Below are 16,223 nucleotides of genomic sequence, written 5' to 3' on the forward strand. Positions count from 1 at the left end.
AGACAGGGCAACTGACACAAAGAAATCAAATTTGTTTTATATAGGCCTTCGTGCCATCATGAAAATGTTATCAAAGTGCTATTGCAGAAACCCAGCCTAAAACCCCAAACAGCAAGCAAAGCAAGCCCATGAAAGAAGCACGGTGGCTAGGAAAAACTCCTAGGAAAACTCCCTAGAAAGGCCAAGAAACCTAGGAAGGAAACCTTGAGGGAACCAGGCTATGAAATTTGGCCAGTCCTCTTCTGGCTGTGCAGGAGTGGATATTATAACAGAACATGGTCAAAATGTTAAAATGTTGAAATGTTCATAAATGCACCACAGCATGGTCAAAAATAATAATCATAGTAGTTGTCGAGGGTAAAACAAGCAAACTGTCCGGTGAACAGGTCAAGGGTTCCATAGCCGCCCAGGCAGAACAGTTGAAACTGGAGCAGCAGCACGGCCAGGTGGACTAGGGGACAGCAAGGAGTCATCATACCAGGTAGTCCTGAGGCATGGTCCTAGGGCTCGTCTCCTCCGGAGAGAAAGACAGAAAGAGAGAAAGAGAGAATTAGAGAGCATATTTAAATTCACACAGGACACCGGATCAAGACAAGAGAAATACTCCAGATGTAACAGACTGACCTCGCCCCCGACACATAACACTGCAGCATAAATACTGGAGGCTGAGACAGGAGGGATCAGAAGACTGTACTGTGGCCCCATCCGATGATACCCGGACAGGGCCAAACAGGCAGGATATAACCCCACCCACTTTGCCAAAGCACAGCCCCCACACCACTAGAGGGATGTCTCCAACCACCAACTTACCGGTCCTAAGAGCTGGCTGAGATATACCAATGATCCCGGCCATGCAGCACAACCCAAGGGGGGCGCCAACCCAGACAGGAAGACCACGTGCGTGACTCAAATCCCACTCAAGTGGGACGCACTCCCATGGGACGGCATGGAAGAACACCAGTAGGCCAAGTGACTCAGCCCCTGTAAAAGGGTTAGAGGCAGAGAATCCCAGTGGAAAGAGGGGAACCGGCAAGGCAGAGATAGCAAGGTGGCGGTTCGTTGCTCCAGCCTTTCCGTTCACCTTCACACTCCTGGGCCAGACTATACTTAATCATAGGACCTACTGAAGAGATAAGTCTTCAGTAAAGACTTGAAGAGTTGAGACTGAGTCCGTGCCCTCTCACATTGGTAGGGCAGACCATTCCATAAAAATGGAGCTCTATAGGAGAAAGCCCCTACCTCCAGCCGTTTGCTTAGAAATTCTAGGGACAATTAGGAGGCCGCGTCTTGTGACCGTAGCGTACGTGTAGGTATGTACTTGGCAGGACCAAATCGGAAAGATAGGTAGGAGCAAGCCCATGTAATGCTTTGTAGGTTAGCAGTAAAACCTTGAAATCAGTCCTTGCCTTAACAGGAAGCCAGTGTAGGGAGGCTAGCACTGGAGTAATATGATCAAATTTTTGGTTCTAGTCAGGATTCTAGCAGCCGTATTTAGCACTAACTGAAGTTTATTTAGTGCTTTATCCGGGTAGCCGGAAAGTAGAGCATTGCAGTAGTCCAGCCTAGAAGTAACAAAAGCATGGATAAATTTTTCTGCGTCATTTTTGGACAGAAAATTTCTGATTTTTTGCAATGTTACGTAGATGGAAAAAAAGCTGTCCTTGAAACAGTCTTGATATGTTCTTCAAAAGAGAGATCAGGGTCCAGAGTAACGCCAAGGTCCTTCACAGTTTTATTTGAGACGACTGTACAACCATCCAGATTAATTGTCAGATTCAACAGAAGATCTCTTTGTTTCTTGGGACCTAGAACAAGCATCTCTGTTTTGTCCGAGTTTAAAAGTAGAAAGTTTGCAGCCATCCACTTCTTTATGTCTGAAACACAGGCTTCTAGCGAGGGCAATTTTGGGGCTTCACCATGTTTCATTGAAATGTACAGCTGTGTGTCGTCCGCATAGCAGTGAAATTTAACATTATGTTTTCGAATGACATCCCTAAGAGGTAAAATATATAGTGAAAACAATAGTGGTCCTAAAACGGAACCTTGAGGAACACCAAAATTTACAATTGATTTGTCAGAGGACAAACCATTCACAGAGACAAACTGATATCTTTCCGACAGATAAGATCTAAACCAGGCCAGAACTTGTCCATGTAGACCAATTTGGGTTTCCAATCTCTCCAAAAGAATGTGGTGATCGATGGTATCAAAAGCGGCACTAAGATCTAGGAGCACGAGGACAGATGCAGAGCCTCGGTCTGACGTCATTAAAAGGTCATTTACCACCTTCACAAGTGCAGTCTCAGTGCTATGATGGGGTCTAAAACCAGACTGAAGCGTTTCGTATACATTGTTTGTCTTCAGGAAGGCAGTGAGTTGCTGTGCAACAGCTTTTTCAAAAAAATTTTGAGAGGAATGGAAGATTCGATATAGGCCGATAGTTTTTTATAATTTCTGGATCAAGATTTGGCTTTTTCAAGAGAGGCTTTATTACTGCCACTTTTAGTGAGCTTGGTACACATCCGGTGGATAGAGAGCCGTTTATTATGTTCAACATAGGAGGGCCAAGCACAGGAAGCAGCTCTTTCAGTAGTTTAGTTGGAATAGGGTCCAGTATGCAGCTTGAGGGTTTGGAGGCCATGATTATTTTCATCATTGCGTCAAGAGATATAGTACTAAAACACTTTAGTATCTCCCTTGATCCTAGGTCCTGGCAGAGTTGTGCAGACTCAGGACAATGGAGCTTTGGAGGAATACCCAGATTTAAAGAGGAGTCTGTAATTTGCTTTCTAATGATCATGATCTTTTCCTCAAAGAAGTTCATAAATTTATTACTGCTGAAGTGAAAGCCATCCTCCATTTGCGAAGGCTGCTTTTTAGTTAGCTTTGCGACAGTATCAAAAAGAAATTTCGGATTGTTCTTATTTTCCTCAATTAAGTTGGAAAAATAGGATGATCGAGCAGCAGTAAGGGCTCTTCGATACTGCACGGTACTGTCTTTCCAAGCTAGTCGGAAGACTTCCAGTTTGGTGTGGCGCCATTTCCGTTCCAATTTTCTGGAAGCTTGCTTCAGAGCTCGTGTATTTTCTGTATACCAGGGCGCTAGTTTCTTATGACAGATGTTTTTAGTTTTTAGGGGTGCAACTGCATCTAGGGTATTGCGCAAGGTTAAATTGAGTTCCTCGGTTAGGTGGTTAACTGATTTTTGTCCTCTGACGTCCTTGGGTAGGCAGAGGCAGTCTGGAAGGGCATCAAGGAATCTTTGGGTTGTCTGAGAATTTATAGCATGACTTTTAATGCTCCTTGGTTGGGGTCTGAGCAGATTATTTGTTGCAATTGCAAACGTAATAAAATGGTGGTCCGATAGTCCAGGATTATGAGGAAAAACATTTAGATCCACAACATTTATTCCATGGGACAAAACTAGGTCCAGAGTATGACTGTGGCAGTGAGTAGGTCCAGAGACATGTTGGACAAAACCCACTGAGTCGATGATGGCTCCGAAAGCCTTTTGGAGTGGGTCTGTGGACTTTTCCATGTGAATGTTAAAGTCACCAAAAATTAGAATATTATCTGCTATGACTACAAGATCCGATAGGAATTCAGGAACTCAGTGAGGAACACTGCATATGGCCCAGGAGGCCTATAAACAGTAGCTATAAAAAGTGAGTGAGTAGGCTGCATAGATTTCATGACTAGAAGCTCAAAAGACGAAAACGTCATTGTTGGTTTTTTTTTGTAAATTGAAATTTGCTATCGTAAATGTTAGCAACACCTCCGCCTTTGCCGGATGCACGGGGTATGGTCACTAATGTAACCAGGGGGTGAGGCCTCATTTAACACAGTAAATTCATCAGGCTTAAGCCATGTTTCAGTCAGGCCAATCACATCAAGATTATTATCAGTGATTAGTTCATTGACTATAACTGCCTTGGAAGTGAGGGATCTAACATTAAGTAACCCAATTTTGAGATGTGAGGTATCACAATCTCTTTCAATAATGGCAGGAATGGAGGAGGTCTTTATACTAGTGAGATTGCTAAAGCGAACACTGCCATTTTTAATTTTGCCCAACCTAGATCGAGGCACAGACACGGTCTCAATGGGGAAAGCTGAGCTGACTACGCTGACTGTGCTAGTGGCAGACTCCACTAAGCTGGCAGGCTGGCTAACAGCCTGCTGCCTGGCCTGCACCCTATTTCATTGTGGAGAACCCAGCTGATTCTACAAGAGACAAGAAGCTAGGTCCTGGGGGCGTGGAGGAACAGTCTATCACTTGACCAGAGGGGTGCGGGTAGAGTTATGGAGGGAGAGCAGTTCTTTGCCATGAATACACTGGAAAGTCAGCAGAAGGGTTTTGAATTCAACCCGGAATGAGACAGCCAGTGCATAGATGCCAGGATGGGGGTGATGTGATGGTGTTTCCTCACTCACATCAGGATCCTGGCAGTGCTGTTCTGGACGTATTGGAGCTTCTGAGGACTCCTGTCAGGGATCCCGGTGAAGAGAGTAATCCAGCCTTGAGGAGATAAAGGCATGGATCAGCTTCCCTGCGTCAGCCTGAGTGAGGGTGGGACGGAGTTTGGCAATGTTCTTAAGGTGATAGAATAACACTTTACACAGTCGTCTGATGTGGCTGTCAAAGGTCAGGGAGGAATCAAGATTTACACAGTCGTCTGATGTGGCTGTCAAAGGTCAGGGAGGAATCAAGCTGTACAGGCAGATTGGAATCTGAGGGGAAGAGAGGAGTGATCTGTCCTGCAATGATGAGGTGTGTTAACAGTGAGTGCTGGTCCTGGTGGGGGTGCCAAGAAGTAGGGCCTCAGTTTTGCTGCTGTTCAGTTGAAGGAAGTTTTGCTTCATTCGTGCCCTTATCTGCTCACGGCAGGTGTTCAGACGGGCACTTGCATCAGAGGGACAGGGGGCCATTTTTAGATACAGCTGGGTGTCATCAGCATAGTAGTGCAATGTGATTCCATGCCGGCTGATGACACGACTGAGGAGGACAAACAGTATGGGTCAAAGAACAGATCCTTGTGGGACACCACAATACTCATACTCAGTCCTGTCTGAGAGGTAGGAGTGGAACCAGCTCAGAGCTGATCCAGACAGTCCGATGGTGTCCCGGGAGGCGTTCCAGGAGGATAGGGTGGTTGACAGTGTCAAACACTGCTCTCAAGTCCAGGACGATCAGGAGACAGGGGGAGCCTGCAACCGCCATCAACAGGTCGTTGGTGATCTTATTGGTCTTGTCACGGGGTCAGGTGACCAGATGATCAGAAGTTCATGCTTGATTTTCAGGGGAACTTGGACCACCATATTGTGTCGCTATTGAGTTATAAACATTGAGAAAATAAACAGTGAAATGTTTTGGTGTGGTGGCAAATACAATCAATAGAAACTGGAAAGAGATCGATGGGAAGTGTGGCTTCATTAGCTTGGATGGCTTCATCAACGAACAGTGATGCCAATACCTCCAGCTATGTGTGACTCAGACACACACACACACACACATTATGTAGCAGATGGAGTGGCAAAGCCTGCTGGAAGCACCGTTGGGTTCTAGTGAGTGAGTAAACAACACAAGGCAGATAGAGGATAGTGAGGAGGAGAGAAAAAGATGTTGAGGTTGAGAGACAGGAACAAGTGAGTGGGTGAGAAATTACAGGGGGTCGAAAGAGCAGAGGGAGAAGAGGCTGAAGAATGGGAACAGGGGAGAAAGAGGGAACTACAGGAGGTGGAGAGAGATGAAGGGAGGTAGGGAGGATAGCAGGGAGAGGGATGGAGGAAGAGGAGGAAGAGAGGGAGATGAAGAAGAGGGACAGGTAGAGAGTGGAGGAGGCAGAGGGGGAGGTGAGAGATGAAGGGAGGGATGGAGGGAGGGAGTGAGAGGAGACTGAGGAGGAACAGGGAGAGAGATGGAGGGAGGAGGAGGAGGAGGGAGAGGTGTTGGGAGCTGGTGGATGAGTCATCAGTCTGTGATTTACAACAGAGAGACTTAAATCCCTGGTAGCTGTCACAGCGCTGCAGAGAGAACGGTAGGGATGGATGGAGGGAGGGAAAGGAGGGGAGGAGAGGAAGAGAGAGATGAATGGGAGGAGGTGGAGAGGGAGAGTGGGAGGGGGCAGAGAAGAGAGGGGAAAGCGCGAATGAGTGAAAGAAGGAGGGAGGGAGGGAGTGATGGAGGGGAGGAGAGGGATGGATGGGAAGGAGTGGAAAGAGAGAGAAGGAGAGATGGAGGGAGGGGAGGTGAAGAACAAGGGATGGAGGGAGGAAGGGGAGGAGAAGAGAGGGGGATGACATGACAGAGAGGTACCAGTAGGGTCCTCAGGGTGGGTCTTCAGGACCAGAGGATCTGGTAGAGGAGTGATTCATTCAACACTTTTCATCTGCCCACACTCTTCCCTAAGGGGGGTGTAACTTTATATATTTCCCCCTATAGCTTTTATATGTGGATGTTTGCTTTATCTTTTATATTACTGTAAAACACTATTTGTATAAGATATCTGTCAGTATGACTGCACAGTGTGTTTATTATGTACTGGGCCGCATTGATATATAGTAGGGCATTTTTATGTTAGGAAATGGATAGAGTGGATAGCGGGCACCATACCTTTTCAAATCCTATCCCGGTCCCCCTAGCTCACAGATCTGAAATAACTAGATGAATGCAAATTATGTCAATAGGCCTCCAATAGCCAGGTCACTTGGAGGAACCAAAATGGAACAGGGCCATAGAGTCACACTGTGCTTTACCCTTCCTAACTGGAAGAAATGTTGTTGTCTTTTCCAGGGCGGACGACATCCAGCTCTGCAAAGACATCATGAGTCTGAAACAGGAGCTGAGGAAGGTGGTAACTGTACCAGGTAACTAACAGCAACAAATAGAGACAATCACAGTCACAACAGTTCCACTGCCCACAGCTATCCTACCCAATAACAGGCAGAAAAATCGACCATATATCAACCATATACCTGAGGTATATATTTAAGCAACAAGGCACAAGAGGGTGTGGTATAAGGCCAATATACCACGGCTAAGGGCTGCTCTTAGGTGCGACTCAACACGGATTTCCTGGATACAGCCCTTAGCAGTTGGCCATATACCACAAACACCCAAGGTGCCTTATTGCTATTATAATAAGGATTGGACCCTTTTCTTCCATTTTCGCCTAAAATGACAGTAGCTGCCTGTAGCTTGAGGACCTGAAGCAAGGATATGCATATTCTTGATACCATTTGAAGGAAATACTTTGAAGTTTGTGTAAATGTGAAATTAATGTAGGAAAATATAACACATTAGATCTTGCATCTTTGAAATGCAAGAGAAAGGCCAAAATGTAATATTCCAGGTTAGGCACACTTTTTAATTTGGCCACTAGATGGCAGTAGTGTATGTACAAAGTTTTAGACTGATTCAATGAACCATTGCATTTCTGTTCAAAATGTTGTATCAAGACTGCCCAAATGTGCCTAATTGGTTTATTAATACATTTTCAAGTTCATAGCTGTGCACTCTCCTCAAACAATAGCATGGTATTCTTTCACTGTAATAGCTACAGTAAATTGGACAGTGCAGTTAGATTAACAAGAATTTAAGCTTTCTGCCAATATCAGATATGTCTATGTCCTGGGAAATGTTCTTGTTACTTACAACCTCATGCTAATCACATTAGCCTACGTTAGCTCAACCGTCCCTGCCGGGGGGGACACTGATCCCGTAGAGGTTAAAAAGATTTTAATCTTTCTGCCCATATCAGATATGTCCTGGGAAATGTTCTTGTTACTTACAACCTCATGCTAATCACATTAGCGCACGTTAGCTCAACCTCCCTGTGGGAGCGACACCAATCCCATGGAAGTTAAACTGGTTACCAACGTCATTAGAGCAGTAAAAATAAATGTTTTGTCATAACTGTGGTATACGGTCTGATATACCACGACTGTCAGTCAATCAGCATTCAGGGCTTGAACCACCCAGTTTACCAATAACCATATATCCAGGTAACTAACGGCAACACAGACATCACAAGACCTCCACTGGCTGCCCTCTCCTGTCCAATTGCCTTTCCTATCCTACCTGGCAACAGAGAGAAAAATGTACCATATAGTATTAACCATATATAACTACAGCCAAGAAATCCACTTCACCGCCCTCCCCTGTCCTATTCTACCCGGCAACATAACAGGGAGAAAAATGAGCTATACTGTGTATCCCTCTAGGAAATAGAACAAGCATATCAGGATGTATCCTCAGTGTACCCTTAGCTTAGCCAAATTGCTTCTGCATGCTGTAGAGCACGTGTCAAACTTATTCCACAGAGGGTCGAGTGTCTGCGGGTTTTCGCTCCTCCCTTGTACTTAATTGATGAATTAAGGTCACTGATTAGTTAGGAACTCCCCTCACCTGGTTGTCTAGGTCTGAATTGAAAGGAAAAACACCCCTGCTGTAGTGAGTATAGACCCAAAAATAGGGTAGAGGAGAAAAACAAACACACACACCTATAGCTAACCGTAATGGCTATATGAGCCAATGGTCCATTTCCTGAGACTGTGGCCAAAGATTATTTCAACGAATACTACTTTATTTATACTTTCCTCCACAAATGATGTTAGGTCTATTTGTGGCCACGGCTGACAGCAGATGGAGTCAAATAGCCACTACAACTTCACAACTCTACAACGTCACAGTCTAGAGTTAGCTGTCTAGCCTGGTCCCAGACAGCACAAACAGATCTGGTACCAGGCTAGTTTCTCCTTTTACTTATGAACTTGTGATGACATAGTGACTGGATTTGTATTAGTGATAATCTGGAATCGCAACAAACAAGAACAATGGAATGAATTGTTCATTAGAGCACACATAAAGCCTACATACTGTACAGATGCCATACTGCTTACATAGAAGCTAAATCCAGTACACTATGCATGACATTCATTGACATTTAGCACACATTCCAAATCAAATCTAATTCCTTACACCATTATGAGTCATAATATACCATACTCTATGTATCAATATGTATGTGACCCAACAAGCTTTGTTATTACCTCAGTACAGAGAAAGGCCCTAGCCCCCGCTGCTTTTCCTTTTCCATTTGACATTCCGATTTCTGCATCCGTCTATGTGTTCCGGGAACACTGTGACTCCAGGGAATGGCTGTACAATCCAGTTCTATCCCGGTGGGAGAGAAAGAGCTGAGACTGTCAACAACACTGTACACTGTTCTCCATCTATTGCAGGTGGTGTGTGTGTGTGTGTGTGTGTGTGTGTGTGTGTGTGTGTGTGTGTGTGTGTGTGTGTGTGTGTGTGTGTGTGTGTGTGTGTGTGTGTGTGTGTGTGTGTGTGTGTGTGTGTGTGTGTGTGTGTCAGTCTATCACTGGGTCCCACAAGGGTGCGTGCTCAGCCCTCTCCTGTAATTCCTGTTCACCCATGACTGCGCGGCCATGCACGCCTCCAACTCAATCATCAAGTTTGCAGACAACACAACAGTAGTGGGCTTGATTACCAATGATGACGAGAGCACTCGGAGTGTGGTGTCAGGAAAACAACCTCTCACTCAACATCAACAAAACAAAGGAGATGATCATGGACTTCAGGAAACAGCAGAGGGAGCACCCCCTATCCACATCAACGGGACAGTAGTGGAGAAGGTGGAAAGTTTTAAGTTCCTCGGCTTACACATCACAAACAAACTGAAATGGTCCACCCTCACAGACAGTGTGGTGAAGAAGGCGCAACAGCGGTTTGTCTCCTAAAACCCTCACAAACTTTTACAGGTGCACAATTGAGAGCATCCTGTCGGGCTGTATCTTACCTGGTACGGCAACTGCACCGCCCTCAATCGCAAGGGTCTCCAGAGGGTGGTGCGGTCTGCACAACGCATCACCGGAGGTAAACTACCTGCCCTCCAGGACACCTACAGCACCTAATGTCACAGGAAGGCCAAAAAGATCATCAAGGACAACAACCACCCGAGTCACTGCCTATTCACCCCGCTATCATCCAGAAGGCGAGGTCAGTTTCAGGTGCATCAAAGCTGGGACCGAGAGACTGAAAAACAGCTTCTATCTCAAGGCCATCAGACTGTTAAACAGCCATAACTAACACAGAGAGGCTGCTGCCTACATACAGACTCAAATCATTAGCCACTTTAATAAATGGATCACTAGTCACTTAAAAAATGCCACTTTAATAATGTTTACATATCTTGCATTACTCATCTTATATGTATACAGTATTTTATACCATCTATTGCATCTTGCCTATGCCGCTCGGCCATTGCTCATCCATATATACTGCTCCAAAAAATAAAGGGAACACTTAAACAACACAATGTAACTCCAAGTCAATCACACTTCTGTGAAATCAAACTGTCCACTTAGGAAGCAACACTGATTGACAATAAATTTCACATGCTGTTGTGCAAATGGAATAGACAACAGGTGGAAATTATAGGCAATTAGCAAGACACCCCCAATAAAGGAGTGGTTCTGCAGGTGGGGACCACAGACCACTTCTCAGTTCCTATGCTTCCTGGCTGATGTTTTGGTCACTTTTGAATGCTGGCGGTGCTTTCACTCTAGTGGTAGCATGAGACGGAGTCTACAACCCACACAAGTGGCTCAGGTAGTGCAGCTCATCCAGGATGGCACATCAATGCGAGCTGTGGCAAGAAGGTTTGCTGTGTCTGTCAGCATAGTGTCCAGAGCATGGAGGCGCTACCAGGAGACAGGCCAGTACATCAGGAGACGTGGAGGAGGCCGTAGGAGGGCAACAACCCAGCAGCAGGACCGCTACCTCCGCCTTTGTGCAAGGAGGAGCAGGAGGAGCACTGCCAGAGCTCCTGCAAAATGACCTCCAGCAGGCCACAAATGTGCATGTGTCTGCTCAAACGGTCAGAAACAGACTCCATGAGGGTGGTATGAGGGCCCGACGTCCACAGGTGGGGGTTGTGCTTACAGCCCAACACCGTGCAGGACGTTTGGCATTTGCCAGAGAACACCAAGATTGGCAAATTCGCCACTGGCGTCCTGTGCTCTTCACAGATGAAAGCAGGTTCACACTGAGCACATGTGACAGACGTGACAGAGTCTGGAGACGCCGTGGAGAACGTTCTGCTGCCTGCAACATCCTCCAGCATGACCGGTTTGGCGGTGGGTCAGTCATGGTGTGGGGTGGCATTTCTTTGGGGGGCCGCACAGCCCTCCATGTGCTCGCCAGAGGTAGCCTGACTGCCATTAGGTATCGAGATGAGATCCTCAGACCCCTTGTGAGACCATACGCTGGTGCGGTTGGCCCTGGGTTCCTCCTAATGCAAGACAATGCTAGACCTCATGTGGCTGGAGTGTGTCAGCAGTTCCTGCAAGAGGAAGGCATTGATGCTATGGACTGGCCCGCCCGTTCCCCAGACCTGAATCCAATTGAGCACATCTGGGACATCATGTCTCGCTCCATCCACCAACGCCACGTTGCACCACAGACTGTCCAGGAGTTGGCGGATGCTTTAGTCCAGGTCTGGGAGGAGATCCCTCAGGAGACCATCCGCCACCTCATCAGGAGCATGCCCAGGCATTGTAGGGAGGTCATACAGGCACGTGGAGGCCACACACACAACTGAGCCTCATTTTGACTTGTTTTAAGGACATTACTTCAAAGTTGGATCAGCCTGTAGTGTGGTTTTCCACTTTAATTTTGAGTGTGACTCCAAATCCAGACCTCCATGGGTTGATAAATTGGATTTCCATTGATTATTTTTGTGTGATTTTGTTGTCAGCACATTCAACTATGTAAAGAAAAGTATTTAATAAGATTATTTCATTCATTCAGATCTAGGATGTGTTATTTTAGTGTTCCCTTTATTTTTTTGAGCAGTGTATTTGTATGTACATATTCTTATTCCATCCCTTTACATTTGTGTGTATCAGGTAGTTGTGAAATTGTTAGATTACTCGTTAGGTATTACTGCACTGCCGGAACTAGAAGCACAAGCATCTCGCTACACTCGCATTAACATCTGCTAACCATGTGTATGTGACCAATAAATTTGATTTTGAGTTCAGTGTGAAGGTCAGGGGAATAAAGTCGAAATCCTTTCCAGAGAATTGGATTCGGAGTTTATGACTGCTTATGCAAATGAACCCATTGGGCTCTGGTGAAAAGTAATGTCCTGTGTAGGGCATAGGGTAACATTTGAGATTAATTCCATTAATATGACTGCTTATGCAAATTCCCCCATTCAGACAGGACATTGCATCATTGAACAGCATTTGCATATTTTGTCTCCCGATTAGTTCTCATGAATTAAACACGAGGAGGACAATTTAAGAATCTAAATATCTAGGACTCTATTCAATCCGCATCGCAGAAGTTCAGCTTTATAGCATGATTGAACTTGAAAGGCAATGTCCCGCTTTAGCAGAGACTGCATTCACGGTATCACTGCATATGTCAGGTCAACTGGAAATTACCTTTACATTTCCATCACTTGAGCTTTACAGATTGAATAGGGTCCCTACTGTTTGTGATGTGAATCACTATTTGGTAGCATACGCTGCCTTCCCAGGAAGTTTCCTCTTCCCCTGTAGCTCAGTATCTCACAAATGTTGTATCAGTTGAGAAATGTATTTAATATAAGATAAAAATATACTTTTTAGTTTGATATAAAACATCAATCATCTTTGAAATCTAACCCCTCTCTACCTCCCTCCCTCTATCCCCTTCCCTCTCTCCCTCCCTCTCTCCCTCTCTTCTTCCTCCAGAGAGAGAGAAGACCAAGAAACAGAGACAGTGGGAGGAGGAGTTGATCCTGAAAATCCATAAACTGGTGCAGAAGAGGGATTTCCTAGTGGACGATGCAGAGGTGGAGAGATTAAGGTAGAACTGTGGTCCGAGGGAGGTGGAGGGAGCTGGAGAGAGGGAGGTGGAGGGAGGGAGCTGGAGAGAGGGAGGGAGGGAGATGGAGAGAGGGAGGTGGAGGGAGGGAGCTGGAGAGAGGGAGGGAGATGGAGAGAGGGAGGTGGAGGGAGGGAGCTGGAGAGAGGGAAAGAGATGGAGAGAGGGAGGTGAAGGGAGGGAGGGAGCTGGAGAGAGGGAGGGAGATGGAGAGATTAAGGTAGAACTGTGGTCTGAGGGAGGTGGAGGGAGGGAGCTGGAGGGAGATGGAGAAAGGGGAGGTGGAGGGAGGGAGGTGGAGGGAGGGAGGGAGGGAGGTGGAGAGAGGGAAAGAGATGGAGAGAGGGAGGTAGAGGGAGGGAGCTGGAGGGGAGATGGAGAAAGGGGAGGTGGAGGGAGGGAGGTGGAGGGAGGGAGGTGGAGGGAGGGAGGGAGCTGGAGAGAGGGAAAGAGATGGGGAGAGGGAGGTGGAGGGAGGGAGCTGGAGAGATTAAGGTAGAACTGCCTTACAGTCTGAGGGAGGTGGAGAGATTACGGTCTAACTGCCAAACAGTCTGAGGGAGGTGGAGAGATTACGGTCAAACTGCCAGACAGTCTGAGGGAGGTGGATAGATTACAGTCTAACTGCCAGACAGTCTGAGGGAGTTGGAGAGATTACGGTCTAACTGCCAGACAGTCTGAGGGAGGTGACACATGCCCACAGTTCAACTCCTTATCATCTCAACTTCCTCTTCTACCTAGGCAGCTATCTTGGTCCCCCTTGGTCTCTCACTTACTCCCCCATCCTCTGCCTGCTATCTTGGTCCCCCTTGGTCTCTCACTTACTCCCCATCCTCTGCCTGCTATCTTGGTCCCCTTGGTCTCTCACTTACTCCCCATCCTCTGCCTGCTATCTTGGTCCCCCTTGGTCTCTCACTTACTCCCCATCCTCTGCCTGCTATCTTGGTCCCCCTTGGTCTCTCACTTACTCCCCATCCTCTGCCTGCTATCTTGGTCCTCCTTTCTTCGACATGGAGATTACTTACAGACAGCAGAGCTGATATGAGATCACAGTGTGTCATTCAGTGAATGTATGGAGTATTGAGGATAATGAGAAGTAAACTGCAACGGACAGATTGCGAGACATTCTTGGAAACAAAGCTATGTGCATGGAGATTTTATGTGCCATAAATAGTCACTAACTTTATGGAATAGGAGTATGGCCACAGGGTATGTTACAGTCTGGAATGTGACAACTGTTTAGGGGCAAATGCTTTGGTACGTACGTATGGGGGTATTCTACAGACTACAGACTGTGACGTTTGGCCATTGAGTAAGGGGTAACCACTAACTGTAACCCATATCCTCTCTACAGGGAGCAGGAGGAGGACAAGGAGATGGCTGAGTTCCTGAGACAGAAGCTGATGCCTCTGGAGAAGCTGGCCAGAGAAGCTGCCCAAAGTGAGTAGTATCCTTCATACAAAACACACACTAGTACACACTCAATAGCTTAAATTCAATACACGTGTAGGACGCAATGCAATGAAATGCTTACAGGTTCACCCTCTTGACAATGCAACAACAACATAGTCATGGTCACAGTGGCCTTGATGAAAACACTCAAGTACATATTAAAAGCACATATACAGTAAAGATGTAGATATTATATAATACCAAGCAGATTAGTTCTGTCATATCCAGAGTCACAGACCATATGAGTGGCCCTGACTGTCATACAGTTTCATACCAGGCACACCGGCTCTGTCACATTAGGTCAAGACCGAGATAAATCGAGTGGCAACAAGGAACAACTGACAAGCCACGTAATGGAATTAGTGTGATAACAGCTGATTCAAATCATATCAGAATATCGATTCGAGAACAGTCTTAGTTGTTATGGCGTTGATTTAATCTAATCGTGGCTTGGACTTCATTCAGACAGATTCAAAGATGGGAATCTTAGAGAAATAGCTGTGCCTTTTTCATTTCCATCTAAAACCACAGAGAACGTGTCCAAATGTGCACCCTTATACGAGCCCCTGGTAGGAGTGCAAAAAGTAGTGCACCATGTTGGGAATAGACATTTCAGATTTGCCCATACTCTCTTACCCCAGATCCCCAGAAGCCCAAGAGACAAGTCCCTGATCCTCCGCCCAGCAAGCCGACCATCACCAAGTCCATCACCATCATCAAGGACTGCTGCGGAGCCACCCAGTGTTGTGTCATGTAACCGTGGTTACAGAGGAGTTGAGGACAGTACACCCTCCCATTCACAGCACCACCCTAGTAACAACAACACAGTCACACTGTACATCTGTCACCTGACCTGGTCTCTTGGTGTCATATCACCTATCGTTACATCATTTCCTGTGATCCAGAGAACCCTGGTGCAAAATGGACACCCATATAGAGGTGATAGATGGACAGGCATGGCCACATGTAAATACAGTAAATGATGGAAATGAAATACATGACACTATATAATGTTAAAAGGCAATTGGAAATTGAATATATGGGACCTGTACAGTATTGTAAGCAAGCAACATAAGCTACAATGACATTTCAATAGACCAATTTATATTGAAACATTCTTCAGAGATCAATAATGACATATATTCCTCAGATTTATAAGCACAACGTCCCGTACCGAACCACAAATGCATCATACCAAGGTTCTCTGTCCACCAGGAAATGACATGACTTAATTGTTATTCACTTTGTCATTTTGATAACGGGTATTTACTGTATGCTTCCATTCCAACCCTTTAACGGAACAACTAGAACTCCTCTCAGACTTAGGACTGTATGCTTAACAGGGTGGGGTCAATACCATTTCAATTCAGTCGATTACTTACCGAATTACCAGATTTTAAAATGAATTGATCCAACCCTGATGCTTGCTCTGGAACTGTAGATAATGAAACACTTCACTCACTGTAGTACATTTTTTTAATCCCTTTATTGTAAAGGTATACTTCCTATATAAACAGTATTACTGAACACAGTTGCTATGATACCATTTACATTGGCAAGCTGCAACAATCGCATGATTGAGTTATTTTGTTACTCTATGATGTATATTAACGTATCAATAACCAGTATACACGCATTTATGTTGCTAAGACAAAGTCAGCCTTACAACTGGTCATTCTTATCTTCACCAAAACATAGTGGTAGTTATTACCATAGTATCACTACAATATTATTCATGATTACAATGAATAAGTATTGGAAGGAAAACAATTAGCGTCATACTACGAGTCTTGCAATTTCTACGGCAAAACAAGAAGAGGTGAATGCAATTCTTTATTGTACATGCCTTTAAGATTCTGGAAAAGAGTTTGTTGGA

The 16,223-nt window shown here is 45.6% G+C and overlaps 1 protein-coding gene across 1 annotated transcript; it reads left to right on the plus strand.

The window, feature by feature from the left end:
* Positions 1–6,698: 6,698 nt before the first annotated feature.
* LOC123736113 (bMERB domain-containing protein 1) lies at positions 6,699–15,998 on the plus strand (the record flags this gene model as incomplete). Its single annotated transcript, XM_045713155.1, has 4 exons — positions 6,699–6,867; positions 12,763–12,877; positions 14,250–14,335; positions 14,989–15,998. Coding segments are annotated over 4 exons (486 nt in total), but the record flags the coding sequence as incomplete, so codon positions are not given.
* Positions 15,999–16,223: the final 225 nt, after the last annotated feature.

This window comes from Salmo salar, unplaced genomic scaffold, assembly GCF_905237065.1.
Source record: "Salmo salar unplaced genomic scaffold, Ssal_v3.1, whole genome shotgun sequence".
Taxonomy (NCBI): Eukaryota; Metazoa; Chordata; class Actinopteri; order Salmoniformes; family Salmonidae; genus Salmo; species Salmo salar.